The sequence below is a fragment of the Battus philenor genome, unplaced genomic scaffold, assembly GCF_028537555.1.
Source record: "Battus philenor isolate CCGP_79_NKW_IND1 unplaced genomic scaffold, ilBatPhil1.0.hap1 SCAF_13, whole genome shotgun sequence".
Classification (NCBI taxonomy): domain Eukaryota; kingdom Metazoa; phylum Arthropoda; class Insecta; order Lepidoptera; family Papilionidae; genus Battus; species Battus philenor.
The window spans coordinates 14,884,301-14,901,918 of NW_027181675.1; the positions used below are offsets into that span (position 1 = coordinate 14,884,301).

The window sequence follows — 17,618 nt, forward strand, 5'->3', positions numbered from 1 at the left end:
CGTACACGTCTGTCATCGCTAAAAAACTTAACTTTACACTCGTCTGAAAAGAGTACTGTCCTCCAAATGTCCATGGTCCAGTCCAAATGCTCACGCGCAAACCTCAAACGTGTTGCCCGGTGAGCCCTTGTTAATTTTAAACGAATAACACGCATCCTAGAATGTTGCCCGTCCTCGTGGAGTCGATTCCGAATGGTTTGACCACTAACGCGTGTGCCAGTAGATTGCCTTAGTCGGGATTGCAAGGTCCGGGCGGTTGTCGTGCGGTCCCGGCGCGCAGTCAATCGAATGTACCGGTCTTCTTGAGCAGTTGTGGCTCGAATCCTTCCTGATCCAGGTCTTCTAGCCACACTACCTGTCTCCTGGAACCGCTCCCATACGTTTCGAATAGCTCGCCGTGACACACCAAGGCGTGATGCAACCGATCTTAGCGATTCTCCCTCTTGAAGCAAAAGAACTGCCCTTGTCGAAGTTTCCACATACATATGACGACGAGAACCTGGCATTGTAATCGGGAATAATGCCGAAACGAAAAAAACACAGCTAAACAAGGTGTGAACAAAGTATTGCGCTTAAAGCAAGACTGAGAACACAAACGATTGTAAATTTAAGAAATGGATAAATTTAAGCACTTTACTTTTTTGTCTACCCACTTGAAATCAACAAAAAAGTTAACTTTTAAAACATCATTATGAACTAATAAACATGTGTGCTAGAAGTGGTAGTGCTTCATTTTGTCAATGATTAGTATATGAGTTATTTATAAACACGATTAGAGACAAAGTTGCAGTGGGCCCTATTTTGTTTTGAGTAGTTTATATGTAGCATATTTCGAATTTAAAATAGCAACTTTTTTATTAATTTGTATACATGCATGTGTTTGTGAGTATATCTACGTATCTTGTAGGACTTTTTTCCTTATCCTGTATGTGCAATTTGACTTTACTGAGTAACTTTTGTCTATTTAGGATTATGATCCTTTTGCAACGTCCTCACAATGTATGTAATAATGCTAAAGGCGGAAACATGTAATTACCCATTGATGTATAAATCGCCTGTTAAAATATGACTAGTTTTTTAAGTTTCTGAACGAGTAAAAATAAAATTGTTTTTTTAATAGGGATTGCTTTTTTTAACTTTATTAGAACGTAAAATTTCATGTTATATGTACCTTATTCAAAAATCCATTTGTTACAATACGAACGAACAACTCGCCACGACTTTAAAATATATTATTATAAAGAGTGCATGCATAAATTATGTCTGTCTACCACTAAACGAGTTTTAATCCCTCGTCTTGTACAAAAATAACTGAGTGCAATCGATTTTTGCGAGCATTCGGGTCGTTAAAGGTCGACCCCGCTTACGTCGCTTCGTGTAATTTAGAATTATGTACACAACTTCAATTACAAGTACTCAGGGGATGAACTTAGCTGTAGACATGTTTATTGACAGACTTTATAGATGACACTACCACCAAATTAAAAGTTATGTACTTATCTATCAAAAACATAGTTACAATACCCGGCAATGAATTTTGCACATCGAACTTTTGAAAGAGACAATCGGCTAATTTCGATTTCGTAGAACATTATCTCTGTCCCACACTATCTGTGTGACGTTTTGTCAGTCGTAATTCGTGCGACAGAGATAACGGTCTACGAAGCCGAAATTAGCCGATTGTCTCTTTTCAAAGGTCGATGTGCTAATTTACCGCCGGGTACTGAAGTGTTAGGAATAATTAAAATTACTTGTCAAGTGATACTCTTACTAGTGATTGTTATAAATATAGGGTAGAGTATGAAACAGTTGTAGAGAAGAATCCGCCTATAGCGGGCGTTATTGTCGCAAAGACAGCGTTCCACGAGTGTTATGAGGCGCGCGCTGCTATAGTGGTATCATTTAAAGTAGCGATTCCCAAAGTGGTCTATATCGACCCCTAGGGGTCTATGACAACCTGCAAGGGGTCTACGTCAGCGAAAAAAAATTTTGGAGTCCTCGATAGTGGATCTCAACACATCACTGATAGTACCCATTTACTTACATCATACTATCTTATAATAACAAAACATTTAAATCAGTGACGTACCTGGGGGTGCGGTCCGCACCGGGGCGGCACTTACCTTGGGGCGGCATTTTTTATATTTACTTATAGTTGTAAAAAGCAAATTTTTCATTTCAAATTTATTTTCTTTCTTGAATAATAAATGATTATTATAAGTTTAATATTTGATTTATATAAATTATGATTAACTTTATGATTTCGAATATTATTCCTCGGTGTATATAAATGCATTTTAGTGTAAATTTTGGATTTTAATTCAAGAACAAGATAATAATTTTATTTTATTGTATTCATTAAAATTCGTTGAATTCGTAAAAGGATCTTTACGACTTAGTACAGCATTTTTTCCTAACTAAAATTTTTTGATGTCCGTTTATAAATGTCATTTCTTTTGAAAAGTTTATATGATTACTTTGAAGTGATATATCAATATTTTTTAAATCAAAAACCACTATTTGATTGACATATAATATAAAGCGCGGCAAACTGGAGATCGCCCCGGGCGGCAAAAGTTCTAGGTACGCCACTGATTTAAATTATTTATAAAAGTACCTATGAAGTAAAAAAATTATTATATATGTTTATAAAATTGTGTAAGTGGTAGTATGTATATTCGCTTTGTGGTCGCAATACATTTTGAACTTGTAAAAACCTAATAAATGTATAAATTAACATGTGTTTTTACTTTTAGTTTTTAACACTAAACTTCACTACAGTTAGAAATTTACAGGAAATCAATATCAGGTAAGTAGGGGGTCTATCCAACACGGAAAAACATGGAAAGGGATCTACGACACAAAAAAGTTTCGGGAACTCTGATTTAAAGCATTTCTTGCCAACGGCCCACATCCCACAGGGGGGCAAAACTAAAATGTACTCGACACGAGTTCAATCTTTAAGTTTTAATTTCAAAAATATGCATGTCACATAGAAGGGCATAAGAATTTCAGAAAGGCTAAAGTGAGTCATGGCACATAAGTCCGAAAAATATCGATTCAAAAAAAGTTGTATATTAAATGTATTTTGAACTTGATATAACTTATTTATATAGAAGGTCATATTGTAAGCTTAATGGGATACCAGATGTCAGCCAGGATCTTAACATGAACACCACGTGCGTTCACAAGGAGCACAGATGACTTTGTTAAGGTTATCGGAAAATGCTTGATCTAGGCTTGCTACCTGGTCTTATAGGATATTTATGTCCAGCGGTGGACATAGATATCTTATATATCTTTATAAGACTCAAGGTCACGCAGAAAGCAAAAACTACTAGGATAGCTGGTACCAACTAATATATAATTGAGTAAAACTTGCAAATTTTATTGCTAATATGTATAAATTTTAGCTGTATTTACCCATAAGAGAAAATTGTGTAAGAAAAATTGTAAAAAATTATAAAACGCTGTCGTGCCTCGCGGGTGGGAGAAGAAAGATCCGTATCAAATAGCGGCAACCCTCTCCCAACTGTCTGCGTTTAGTAAAAGCGAAAAAAATATTGTAAAAAACAGTAGCGATACAAATTAGAATTAATAAAGAAAACTAGGATAGCTAGTAGTTTCGCTGCGTGATCGAATTAAAAATGAGGAAATCAGCAGAAGATCCAATATCAGCGACGTAGCTCGAAGAATTGCTCATTTGAAGTGGCAATAGGCGTGACACATCGCTCGTGCAACCGATGACCATAGGAGCCGGAAGCTTCTCGAGTGGAAGTCGCTGGACGCATCTGTCCAGGAGCTCTGGATCTGTTCATCCTGGCGATCTTTATGGGTGACCTATCCCTTGCAGTGGGTTCATCCAAACGGTACTACATTAGAATGAGAAATTTTAATTTTCGATAAGAATAATTAAACACTATCACGCCCACGCACATGATCTCCACGCGTGGGCCACTACGGTTTAAATCACTGGGTAACGATAAGCCCGTAGTGGATACGAGACGTGCTGGTAAATGGTACAGTTGTAAGATACAAGGGTCGGGTGTCGCGCTCATTGCGGTGACCACACTTTCGGTAACACACAAATAATTATTTTTTTAATTTCTCTTTGAACCATTTATCATCAGTTATGAAAAGTTAATTAATTTAGTACAAAAAAAGTATTAATAAAATGAGCAACTCCATTTATTTATTTTAAAGAAACGTTCGAAAGGAACGAGCATTGGCAGCACAGTGGTAGAGAACAGACTTGCGATCATAAGTCACGGGCCTGATTCCCGGGATATATCATATTACACATTACACACATATTATATTACATACTTTATTTTATATGTATATATATATGAGTCGGTAGACGCGATGTGAGTGGGCCCTCACTTGAAGCCACGACATAGATACTGTCGCGGAAAGTCGCTAGATGCAGGTAGAGAAAAGACCGGTCATCATCGCTATCTTTTGGGAGGATATATTCCTTGCAGTGAACGTCTGATGTGATGATAATGAAGCAGTAGATGGCGCTATATCAAGCATTATCTACACTAGTTTTTTGTCTAATGCCCCGTGTTAGTCTTTCTAAAATTCTCACACCCCCCTATACTCCAGAGAGCTAAACTCGTCTCGAATTGTCCCCCCTTGTGGGGCGTGCGCCTCACGTTCATATATCTAGATCGATAGAAGTATGTAAAAACACTGATTTTTCAAAATAATCTTAACGTAACTAAAAATTATATATCAAAACGGACAGTCTCCAAAACGCTAGAAGCGTGGTCACACCACATAGCTCTAGATTAGTTGTATCGGCCATACTAAATAACGCGATTGTAAAGGCGGGATGTTGTGTTGAATAACTATCTTTTATGTACTGCTGTCATAGACTAGTACCAACGACTAACAAATGTATTGCTATACTGCATAGCAGCTATTCTTCGACGTATGCTACACATATGCACTATGCACAAAAAGAATAAATATTTTAAACTGTTTTTTTTTTGTTATTTCACGAATCCCTACATTTGTTTAATTTAAATTTTGACAGTGTCATACAGAAATATATCTATATGTGTATAAAGTAACAGAATATAATTTAAAAACTGTAACTTAAACTTTTTTTTTAAATCGATGCTCCATTTAAGTTCCTTATATTTATAATGAAATAGCCTTTGATTAGCACTAAACATACCATAACGGGTTAAATAACCCATTTTGAACATTAGCATTGAAAACACACGTATCATCTCATTGCTATTGTACATTTTTTATTTACCTACAAATCAATCTACAGTTATTATGCATATATTTCCTTTCTATTTACTATTAAATTTAATTATTTCCTTCCAAACAACCACATTTCACATATCTAATGGATTCAGGCGTTACTTTGCGGAAGTCCATCCTAAGTAAGAAAAGGACCAATATATAGCTACTTCCGCTATGTAATAGTAGTCGTGCAATAAAGTGCACCGCCCGCCAGCCCGCTGATAAATGTATGCGGCAAACAATGCGAATTACACCACTACCACCGTTAAATCACTCAACACGTGTTTCACCCCTCTACGGGGCATCCTCAGGAGTAATGTTACACCGATTAGTGCCAAACACAGAGTGCACAACCCCGTGTGAAATTACATTTCATATATTTAAGCAGGAAATATAAAGTCTGATCATTTGACTCGCTACGGTAGAAATAGTTACCTAAAGTAAGTACTAGTATGATTAGTGTTAAAACCGTGACTTATTGTCGTATGATCGCAGATTCGATTTTCGTGAAACATAAAAAATCGTATGCTATGACTCGCACTATTGCATGAGAATCTTGTTGCCCAACAGTGGGAATCTTACTAGAATTATAACAATATTTATAACTATATCGTATCTATAAGATCATAAGCGACGTTGCGTGCAAGACTTGATTGCTGTATTTATAACACACGCGATATCGCATTTATCTGCAAATATAAATGAAGTTAACGCACATCGAATCCCAATTACATATATACCAGATAAAGCGATGAAAAAGTTCAATTGCTGCAAATCGTTAACATAATATTGTTAAGTGAGGGGCTAACCTAACCTAACCTAACCTAACCCATCCTACCAAACGTGGTGATTATGGTATAACCCCCCATAGTTATGTTTAGAGGAAAACCTATGCTTCGTAGAGGGCGTCTACGGTTTGAAACGACAACAATGAAATGAGGGTAATCTTGACTGTAAAAAATGTAGGGTAGTCTTGGAAAATAAACTCTTAGGGTTATCACTTACAATAAGGGTAGGGGAGAGTAGGGTAATGAGAGTCAGTGGGTAATGAGAATCACCCACAAATCCACAAAACAGTACACGAGAGCGACTCGTAAATGAGGCCCTCTACCCTGCCCTGGCCCCCAGGCGTTGCCTCGAAAGTCTCGCACCAGTTGGCGCCCGCACTTCTGAGATATGGCTGTATTTTGTTTTTTCGCTCCGCTGATCTAATTTTTCGTCAATGTAAATTAAAAGGTAAGTGTCGAATAATTTGCAGTATACGATTAAGACATTCACACGTGCTTAGTTAGACATTCAAAATTGTGATGTGCAGTTCTTAGCGTGTTAATATGTTACAGTTTTATTTTCATTCATTTTTTTTCTAATTTGTGTAGAAGTGAGTAATGAGAGTCGGGTGACTCCCATTTCCCACGAATGATCATGTTTCGAAAGAATCATAATCACCAGTTCCGAGCACATCAAAAGAATTTCATCCCATAGTACCGAGCACACCAAAACAGTCAGTGTCTGCGATTAACTCATCAGATCCTAGCACTTCAAGTCAAATTACATTGCATGATTTAATCAAGTTACCAGAGAAGTCACGTGTTCCTCACCTCATGTGGTCTATGGGCTCACTCGGAATGCACTGGGTGGGACTCAGCTCAAGGTTATGTCTGTGATATGTGCTAGATTTTCATTGACTCTGATTGCCCCCAAGGTGACCACCATTACCCTCATATCGGTGCAATGGGAGTCAAATCTGTTTTTTTTTAAACTTGAATAATTTTCAAAGTTGATTGCCAAAGTGATTGAAACTGATCTCAATTGATAGTATATTAGTTATATTATATTTAAAGGCGGTTGCAATAAATATTTTGTTTTATAATTAATTTTTATTTGATTTCTCGCTTAAGTGACCCCCATTACCCTGTTTTACCCTACATATGAGTGTTATTCTGTTAAGAAAGCTTTATTAATGATATTATTAAATGTGTATTGATTTTATTACACTCTAGTCTTACTATGTTAAGCGGGATTCAAAAAAATTCAAATTCAAATTCTGATAGTCCAGATCGAACTCCTTCTAGAGGATTCCTTGCCTCCACACCATGGGAGCCAAGAAACTCACCAAAAGTACTTAACTATTACTACAAAAAACTTGATAATGCTATAATAAAATTAAATAAAACTAAGAAAGGGACTTATATATATATATATATATATATATATATATATAGCTACTTCCTCCGACCGAGCGGTCTTACATCTCCTGAGGATGCCCCATGGTGGGGAACTATGTAACAAGAGTTCGAGAAAGATTGCCCTAAACAAAGTAGTATTGACTCGGTGTTTGGCACTGGTCGGTGTAACATTACTCCTGAGGATGCCCCGTGGTGGGGTGAAACACGTGTAGAGGAGATCAACGGTGGTAGTTGAGTCTCGCATAGTTTACCGCACGCGCATTTATCAGCGGAAGCAGCTATATATTAGCCCGTTTCTTAATTAGGATGGACTTCCGCGAGGTAACGCTTGAATCTATTACAAAATTTATTCAATAAAACATATTTAATTTAAAAGGAACAATATATACAATGCAGAGAACGGGCTAAATTTAATTATTGTATTGTTTCGAAACATGTTTGTACTGTTAGCCTTAAGGCTTTTACAGCTTTATCGGTCAAAAGTTCAGGCAGCGGACAAGTCCGTCAACTATACCAAAAAGCTAAAGCCACGTGTTTCAGAGCCTAAATATGATTCTCAGACAGAGGTGAAAACGTGGCTTACCTAATGATGTCAATAAAATTTAATGGGGACCCTGTGTTTATATCAAACTTAAAGGTACGATAACTATTCCCAGAACTAACTTTTTACGACCAATCACAATCCCTGCTTTACAACCAATCACACGTGTCGTTTGTGTGAGAGCGACGGAAGATTTGTGCGACAGAGAAAGTTACATGTAGCGATTTATACAAATATGAACGCTCCTTGTTTTGTAGCGCTCATTAATGTATTATGAAGTCAGTTCTTGTCCCTACAAATCTATATCTAAGCCTCTAAGATTTCTTGTGAAACTTTGTTATACATGAGATGATGCTTGTTGTGAATTTGAACACACGAGAGCCTCGTTCTGCTGTCCTTCGTTAGGCTGTAGCAATGAGTGTTTTCGAATTAAAACCCTCAACCATACCCTCGTCGAAGAGGTAGGGGTCAATGGCCGCGCCGAAACGTTCCGAAACGTTCCAAAACGCAACACAATTTCCACCGTAACGAATACATATTAAAACACAATATCGATTAAATACACGCCACTCAGTCGCCTTCATACGAAAAACGATCGTAAATCCATAGCATCAAACACTAAAATCGCTATTAATCCCGCACGTAAATCACAATTTCAAAACAAATTAAATCTTAAGCGCTTAGCATTTAAATCTAAAATCGAACGCAACGGTTCGCGCGTTACGATGTGAAAAGGAAACGACATGAATAGCAAGATCCTTCCCGCCAATTTCGCTACGATGACGCAACCGATAATGAATTATGGCGAGTCGTCATAGAGCTGGTTTCACTTTGTATCACCGCGAACACCCGTTGACAATTAGATTTCACTTTTTGTATTAAAAGATTATAGATCCCGTTTATAATTACTTTAATAATTAAATGCACGAGTAACTTTGACAATTAATTCATAAGTACACAATTATAAAAGGCAAAGGCGTTAAAAGCATGCAGCCATGTTAATCTACAGGAAAAAAACATTAAAACTTTTATTTTTTGTTATTCTTAAATAGCAAAAATATAGAATATCAATTATTTAATACGTCCAAGATACAAAACAAAAATATCAAGGCATATGTTCTTTAATGAATAAATAACCTTCAAATATACTAGAGTATAATGGCGCCAATAGATTGGATTATAAACTATTGGCGCCATTCTTGGCACAGATAATGGTATCCACGTTTTAAAAAATTGTGATTCATCTTTGTCACCATATCCACGCCCCTTGTCAAATTAAATTATAAAGCCATATTCACACTGACGACAGTTCAAAATGTTTCAAACTGTATTTTTTATTAATCTTAATAAATAATACTTTGCCCACTCATGGGGCGTGGTAAACCGAGTGACGTGTATAGAGAGAAATGTTGCGTAGAAAAAAAAATCCTTCGACTCCACATTTTTTTTTAAAATTTCATCTGTCTATCTGTTTGTCACGGCTGGACCGGTGATGTGTGATAATGTTGCCAACTCAATAAACCTTTGTCGCCTACTGAATAAATGTATTGTATTATCTTTTCTAATCTCTCTGCTAAAATGACAACCTCTACTCTTTTACTTTTTAAACTACTCTTCTATATTTACTTCCTTCTCACCTCTTCTTCTCATTTTTATTCTCAATTCCAGTACGCAGCTAGTACACACAATAAACATTCCCGTTCTCTGGCAACATTCCAATTACTGTGCACTAAATTTTTCTTTGGGAATCCCTGTTAGGAATCTCATAATTGGTACGCCATTTTTAAGCCATTAAGTGAATATATAAACAAAATGGTTGACATTGCGATTTACGTCCTGGAAGAAATGTTTTTAAAAGATCTAAGCGAGGAGGTCACTGTGCGATGAATAATAAAAACATATATATATACATATATATATATATATATATATATATATATATATATATATATATATATATATATATATATTGGCCTCAAAAACATCATCAAAATAACGGTGTTATTACAAGAAATAAAAATAAGATGTATTGTTCCAAGTTTTCGTCTTCAAAAAATAGCAATTTACGTCACAAGGTTGACGTATGTACAATAAAATTCCACGGTCAATTTTAGATCTGCCTCTTGAGATATTTAAAACCAATTTTAAAAAGTATATCATTCTATCTAAGAATACTATACTGAAGTTAATGCGTGGAATTAATTGTTGATGCTCACTTAGGAAGCTAATTATTGTCGCGCGCTCTTTATAAAACTATATTTGTAAAAAGCAACTGTTGAGGTCCTCGCCGGCTGCAGCAGAACTGCCTTTTGAGCCGGTAGTAACTTCCTGTAAGGTTGTCCTGCTGACATTTTATGTTGATTGAAGATTCGAAAGTGCTTTAAATTACCTTTTCGAATAAAGACTATTTTTAATTTGTTTTCTTAATGCAAATACTCTGTGAGATACTGTCTAACCTATTTACATTTTTCTTTACGGGACATTTAAATATGTTAACATAGACCTACTACTCACGACGTGTTTAGAGATATTTAATCTAAATTTCGTACAAATGTTTATCATTCAAAGTTTTAAATAAATTATACGAGTTTGGTTTATCGTGTTTCAAATGCCTCTAATTTTTTTTATATTCAAATGTTACAAAAATAAATCAGATATTTCGGTACTCGGATACCCACCAGTAATCTATGTGTGTGTATAGACGTTAAACGCATCTCCTCACATTATCACACACACACATACTGAATCGCGGATATTGAGTTACCCTTGAAGCCAAATCTGTATGCCCTTCGCCGCGAACAATTCTGATAACTTTACACACTTTTACATTTAATGCCACTATTTCAGCTAATTCCGCATAATTTAATCATGCGGAAGATCTTGGGACCAGCGAGAAATCAAGACGGATCTTGGAGGCTCCGAAAGAATGAAATTGAGACTTTAGTAGCACAGCCTAATATCATTGGCGAATATAAAGCTCAACGAATCCGCTGGCTTGGTCACTTGGAGCGAATGGGATCGGATCGGAGCGTGAAGGTAGCGTACCTGGAAAAACCGAGGGGTCGAAGACCAGTGGGTGGACCCAGGTATCGCTGGATCGATCGCGTTGAGGCAGACTTGCCTGAATTGAATGTCAGCCAATGGCAGACGATGGCGCAAGATAGAGGAAAGTGGAAGTCTCTCGCTTCGGAGGCCAAGACCCACTTTGGGTCACTGAGCTAACGGAGTAGTAGTATTTCAGCTAATTGCAGTATGCGCTACATTATTCAAGCTACCAGATGTCGGGACTGGTATAAAGGACGCGACACTTAAAGGAATAAATGTCGGTGTCGCTTGGATTGTTGTATATGGCAACCGTGTACCAGGCTGCACTCCTATCTACCAGTCCGATTCGGCCCCGCGTACTTACTATTGCCTTATTACAAAATCCACATATCACAGTACGGTGTGTCTTATTTTTAAAATAGATATCTCTGTATAAATTTATATTTATATTGTCGTCTTCATTTTATATTTACTTAAATTCAATTATCACAATAAGTCAGTAAATAAATGCTATCGCTCCGCCAAACACCGCACCAGACCTGAGCATGAACAGAACCACCCTGACAAGAGTGCAAGAGAAGAAGAAATTCAACCGTGAGAGACAACAATAATCCATTTATATTTAAACGCCGTTATTAAGTAAGAAAAGGATCAATATATAACCACTTCCGCCATGCAGCAGTAGTCGTGCAATAAAGTGCACCGCCCGCCAGCCCGCTGATAAATGCGCATGCGGCAAACAATGCGAATTACACAACTGCCACCGTTAAATCACTCAACACGTGTTTCACCCCTCCACGGGGCATCTTCAGGAGTAATGTTACATCGATTAGTACCAAACGCCGAGTCGCCTTTATTAAATAAAGAGTTTTAAGACAACATCAGACTTCTATTTTTTTACCACTGAAGCAATCCATTGATTCTTCCCAGTCAAGCGGTGACTACCACATCCGAAGGGATGCACTCGAAGAGTTTCTCAGACCGCCACCATGACAGGTCTCATGCTGCACACAGAAACATCCTGCGACCTAAACTGCGTCATCGATCCACCTAGTGGGTCGTTGCACATAATTGGTCGCACCATTGTACTTGCTTCAGCAGCATGAGGCACAGTAAAAAATATTGGTTTAATATACTCATCGAGGAGTTGGATTTGCTAGAAGATTAAACGAAAAACAAAAAGAATTCTATTAGCCCCCTCCGATTACCATTTTCGGTCGATGGCGCACGGTTTAAGCAAGCAGCGCTTCCATTTTTTTTTTGAAGAAGCCGAAAAATGGCTTGATTCATGGATTGCCTCGAAAGATGAGTCATTTTTCCGACGGGGGATTCAATTGCTACCAGAGAGATGGGAGAAAGTGGTCTCTAATGATGGACAATACTTTGAGTAATGTCATTGTAAGCATTGTATTTTAAATAATTTTTTTAAAAAAAAAAAAAACAGCGAGAACTTATTCAAGGTCCTAATAATTGAACAAATGTTTAAATGACAAGAATCCTTGGCAGTGATGTGGCTTGATTATTTCGATTTCATTTAGACTATATCTGATAAAGTGTATATTTATATATCTGTGTTACACTGTATTAAAATAAGTGTTTTTGTGGAATTTCTTTTTGCTTCTTCTTCACAACTATAACACCTTGCGAAACAGAATTCAGATTCAAAAATAAGAAAGATTAAATAAAAGTTGAAGATCAATAAGGGTTTTTTTAAAAGTTCCAATGTTGAATAAACGAATTTTATCTTTTATCTTTTCAGAGTATAGCCCTGACGCAAAATGAGCGCGACGTTGCGGAAACCTGCCCGTCTAGACAACCAGAGGTCCTTTTTTTATCTAACGCTCTAAAGGTTAAATAAATAATGTAATGATAACGTATCTTAAACATGGCACTTCAATAATGCCGGTCAAAAGGTTAGAATTTAGTAAAAATGTAACAAAATATTGGTATACGTATGTTAGAAACTAATTTTTACGCCTGCGGGTCCTATTTTTATAAATGATCTGATCCCGCAAACGTTGTTTTGCAAAAAAAGTTTTTAATTAACAAATGTAAGATAAGGGTTGATCGTAGAGGGGTGAAAATTTAGGTTTGTATGTATTTTTGTATGCTGTATCATAATAAAGTAAAAACCAAAAAATTGTCTAAAAAATTAAATATAAAATTTAGGGGTGGACCACCCTTATCACTAAGGGGTATGGAAAATAGATAGTAGCCGATTCTCAGACGTACTGAATACGCATGTAAAATTTGGTAAAAATCGGTCAAGCCGTTTCGGAGGAGTTCAAGTTCGAACACCGTGACACGAGAATTTTATATATTAGATTTCCATGAATACTGTTTTTTTTACATTCTTTTAATTTTTTGATCTTGGTCTGCACAACAAGCTTTATTGTCGGATTGTAAGGCCACTGCGCTGTTAGATCCCTTAAGCAAGAGCTGCATGATGTTATCTGATGCAAGAATTCCCGAGAAACTGCCGAACCTCAACCTCATCGGTGGTCCACGTAATAAGGGATCTACCCCAACCGCGTCTACCTCATGGTTGCCACTCGGGAGCCTTTCGGTCGAAGGTTACAGGAGCAATGGACCCCGCTGACTGCCACTACAGACGAGCAATGTTTCGAGCTACCTCCGTGCCCTTGAACCTTCATCGGATCTCCTCATTCCTGATTCGGTTTCTCTGTGAAGCTCCCTCTATTGCTCTTTGGTTGACCATGAGCCTTGTAAATTATTTGCACAAATCAAATGTATTTACTCAAAAACGTATTTAATATATGAAAGGCATTTTTAACACAATATATCCGTCATGTCGCCTTGGAGTCTTCTTTGTAAATGTCGATTCTATCGCGCGGTGCCCCTTTTATACATTAATGCGGGGAATCTACCAACGCCATCTGTCAACGCCGACCGAAACTATAAAGTTCCGACATATATATAAATGGAAATTTCCACATAAGTACTAACTCATCACGATATCTCTGGACCCATAAGGCTTAGAGATTTGAAATTTAAAAATAATATTCTTTTCTCTGTGTAGAAGATTGCTAAGAACGTGATTTATAAAATTCCTCTTGCAAGAGGGGATGAGAGGGCGTTCATTACATTCGCCAGACGGGCGGGCGACAGCTAGCAATCAAAATTTCTTGATTTATTTTCGTCTTGATGTATGTTCATTAATTCATTCATTTCAGCTGACGCCCATTGCAAATCATAGGGCTCCCATAAAGTTCACCACAATGACCAGTCTTGCACTGCCAGCGTTCAGCTACTTCCCATGACCTTCATCATGTCGTCTGTCCACTTAATGGGGGACTTACCCGCGCCACTAAATGTATATGAAACAAGTTTTTTTCATTTATAATTAAACCTTCTTGCATTATATTTCAATTTCATTTTCCTACTTCTATAAAGCTTCAAACTTTTGACAAACAGTTTATATATCAGTACAATCTACTTGTCTAAATTAAAAGATATATAGTCAATATATGCGCCGAATTGCCTTGACGTATGAGGAAATTAGACTTAGCATCCTAAAATGATTTATACACAAATACAGCATGTGGTCTGTTTGAGAATTTTTTCTTCAAACTTTAAGGAAAATATGTTAACTTATATAACAAACCAAACATTGACAAGTTCTACAATGTATTCATTGGAATGTGAGGATTTTCAAACCAGTATAACAACTAATGTCACTGCTCAATACCTTTTTTAAAGCTCTCCTGTTTATTTACTTAATAAAGAGTGATAAGCCAAGTGCATTTATTTCAATATCACTTTAAACCAAGTGAATATACACATGCCAGCAGGTAAAGTCAGAGCCAAGTATAGTAGATTGAAAAACAAATTCCATTAGATGGAATCCCCTACACATAAGGCAGACATAAATCTAATTGGCCTAATAAATAATAGTGATATAAAACACATACTATATTATACGAAAGAGGGGAGTTACAATAGAGCCTGGAGACATGGTGTTGACAAGCCTCAATAGGTGGACTGAAGACATAGAAAAGGTCACGGGAAGTTCCTGGGTATGGGACAGCAAGACTGGTCATTGTAGTGATCTTTCTCCAATTCCTTTCAGCGAGAACCTCAGCTATATATATATATATATATATATATATATATATATATATATATATAAAGATATAGATATATATATATATATATATATCTTTAATATATATCTAGATATTAAAGAGCTAATACAGTAAAAGCTCCTTATTTGCGCTTCCTTCATGCATATTGAAAAAATGTAACCCAATTCTTACATTTGCAGCTAACATTTTATTATTCGCAGAACTAATAAGTACATACATAATAATAAAAGGATTCCAATAGGTATCTGACTAAATATCATTTGTAATTGTCATCAAATGGAGCAATTGAAAAAGTTATATTAAAATATTAAATTCACAGCCCATTGAAAAATAAAAGATTTCAACAAGCATTGGAAATGTAACATTTAATTTGAAAAATCTTAGTGGATGTTTAAGAATAGCAAATGAGTTTTGCAATTTCATTTTTCTAATGTGTCTGTTATGTGTTACATTATGTGCATGAATTGAAAGAGCTCTAAAACTGCCAAGCAGGAGAAAATTACAAAATACTACAAATTATTTTTTAAATCTTAAGATAATTTATTAAAATTTTCAAAAAATTCAATTAAATATATTTTTTGGTATATTTGTTTTTATTTAGTCATCTAGGAATGTATCACCTATAATCCCATATAAAATACCATTCCATATTCACAGTTTCTATAAAAGAGCTTCTACTGTACAAATTTGCAGTTAAAAACTTAGTTTATCAGAAATTGACTGGTGATTATTACAAGATCACATACCATTAACCTCTCATATGTCAAAAGTTTGCCAGGCACACACCCTGCAGTGCCAGCACTTTATGAGCAAGGAATGTGTTGGAGTTTGGATACACTGTATTTTTCATTCAGGAACAAACCCTTCGAATTTTTTTAAGGCAAAGTTGTGTATAATCTGCAATATATCCAGATAAAAATGCAAAGTATTTTGAACTGTATTCAAGAGAAATTTGATAAAATATAGCTTATGTTGTTTCCAGTGTCCTAAGGCAGAAGGGCAGCCTGGGCAGACCTAGGCTAGGGCAAATGAAGGGTTAAAGACATTGGAAATAAAAATTAATTTAGGAACACTTTTAAATTAATTATAATGTAAAGAAACTGTTTGAGATTATTATATTTTTTATTAACATTCACATTGTTGTTTATTTACATTAAACAGATAAAAATAATTGCATATAGAAGAAAAACAATTGTAAGTTTAAAGGGATTTTTCATGACAATATTAATGACAGATAATAAATGGTTTAATATAAATATACCACATACATGATAGCAATATTTTAAAATTTTGGTAGAAATAAAACCTTCAAAACCAGCATTCTGAATTGTCTGCGCATAACATTTGCAGACTTTATTTATTAAAACACTTCCTATACAATATATAACAGGAAACTCAATGCTATATGAATTATTTACGGGTTAATCATTTGGACAGTGCATGAATAAATTAATGAAGGTAGGCAGACTAAGATAATTTTAAAGTTTAACTTTTTTATTAGATTCTTATAGGATATTCACAAACTATCATATCATATTAAAATAAATAATAAAAATTATAGAACATTGTAACATTATTCTAAAAAAAGAAACATTCTTGACATTCGTTCAGGAGTGAGTCAACAACAGTTTATCTCTAATAAATGTTTCGAAATTGAGGAAGCCCTGAATTAGCATATATTTTTAACCTCTCATGAAGGACTGTTAAGTATTTAAAATATTCACTTTTCTTTTCTATTTCAATTCAATATTGACGATATTTCAAAATGAAATGCGTTTTTTAAAATTTTTTTAAGGTCATTAATATTCAAATAACACATTTACTTGCATATCTGGGTCCAAAACAATTTTATTATTTTTTTAATTTAGATACATCATTAATTCGACTAACAAAACGTAAGCGATTACGGATAATTCCAATTGATATTCAGTCCGCCAATAAGCCAAAACAATAACAAAGAAGCAATACTTACGGCCATCACCATTTCGAACGGATATTTGTGAACCCTGACAGGAGACACATATTCCTGCACCATGATTCCGATTTCACTGAACTGAACGTTTACAACAAAAAATGGATCACCGAACCCTTTCCACTTGCTATTTGTTTACACGACAGTCATTCTGTTCACAGAAAATCCGTGTGCTACTTATGCTAATAAATAATCCACAACAACGTCCTTTCACTCCCGACCACACATGACAACAAAATAAACGAATGTCAGATCGCGAAACGCGACGCGAACGCCAGTTGCGGTAGCGAAGCGAACAAATTTACAAAGTGGTATGTTTGCTCGGAAGTTTGCTTCGAACATATTTTACGCAACTCGATTGCTAAGTGATATCGATTCCCTGACGAAGTTTCGATTTTATCTCACACTTTTCATCATACTGTATTTAAAGACGACGATTTTATGTTGTAAAAGTACTTTTAAGATGGTTAGAACAAACAACATTTTTTTTTAACAGGTAATAAAAT

At 35.7% G+C, this 17,618-nt stretch overlaps 1 protein-coding gene across 1 annotated transcript in view; it reads right to left on the minus strand.

The window, feature by feature from the left end:
- retm (real-time) overlaps positions 1 to 17,371 on the minus strand; it is an 86,186-nt gene extending 68,815 nt beyond the window's left edge. Inside the window, exon 1 of the mRNA XM_068777334.1 lies at positions 17,113 to 17,371. Coding sequence (XP_068633435.1) covers positions 17,113 to 17,175 — 63 coding nt within the window. The 5' untranslated portion in view covers positions 17,176 to 17,371. The remainder of the gene's footprint in view (positions 1 to 17,112) is intronic.
- Positions 17,372 to 17,618: the final 247 nt, after the last annotated feature.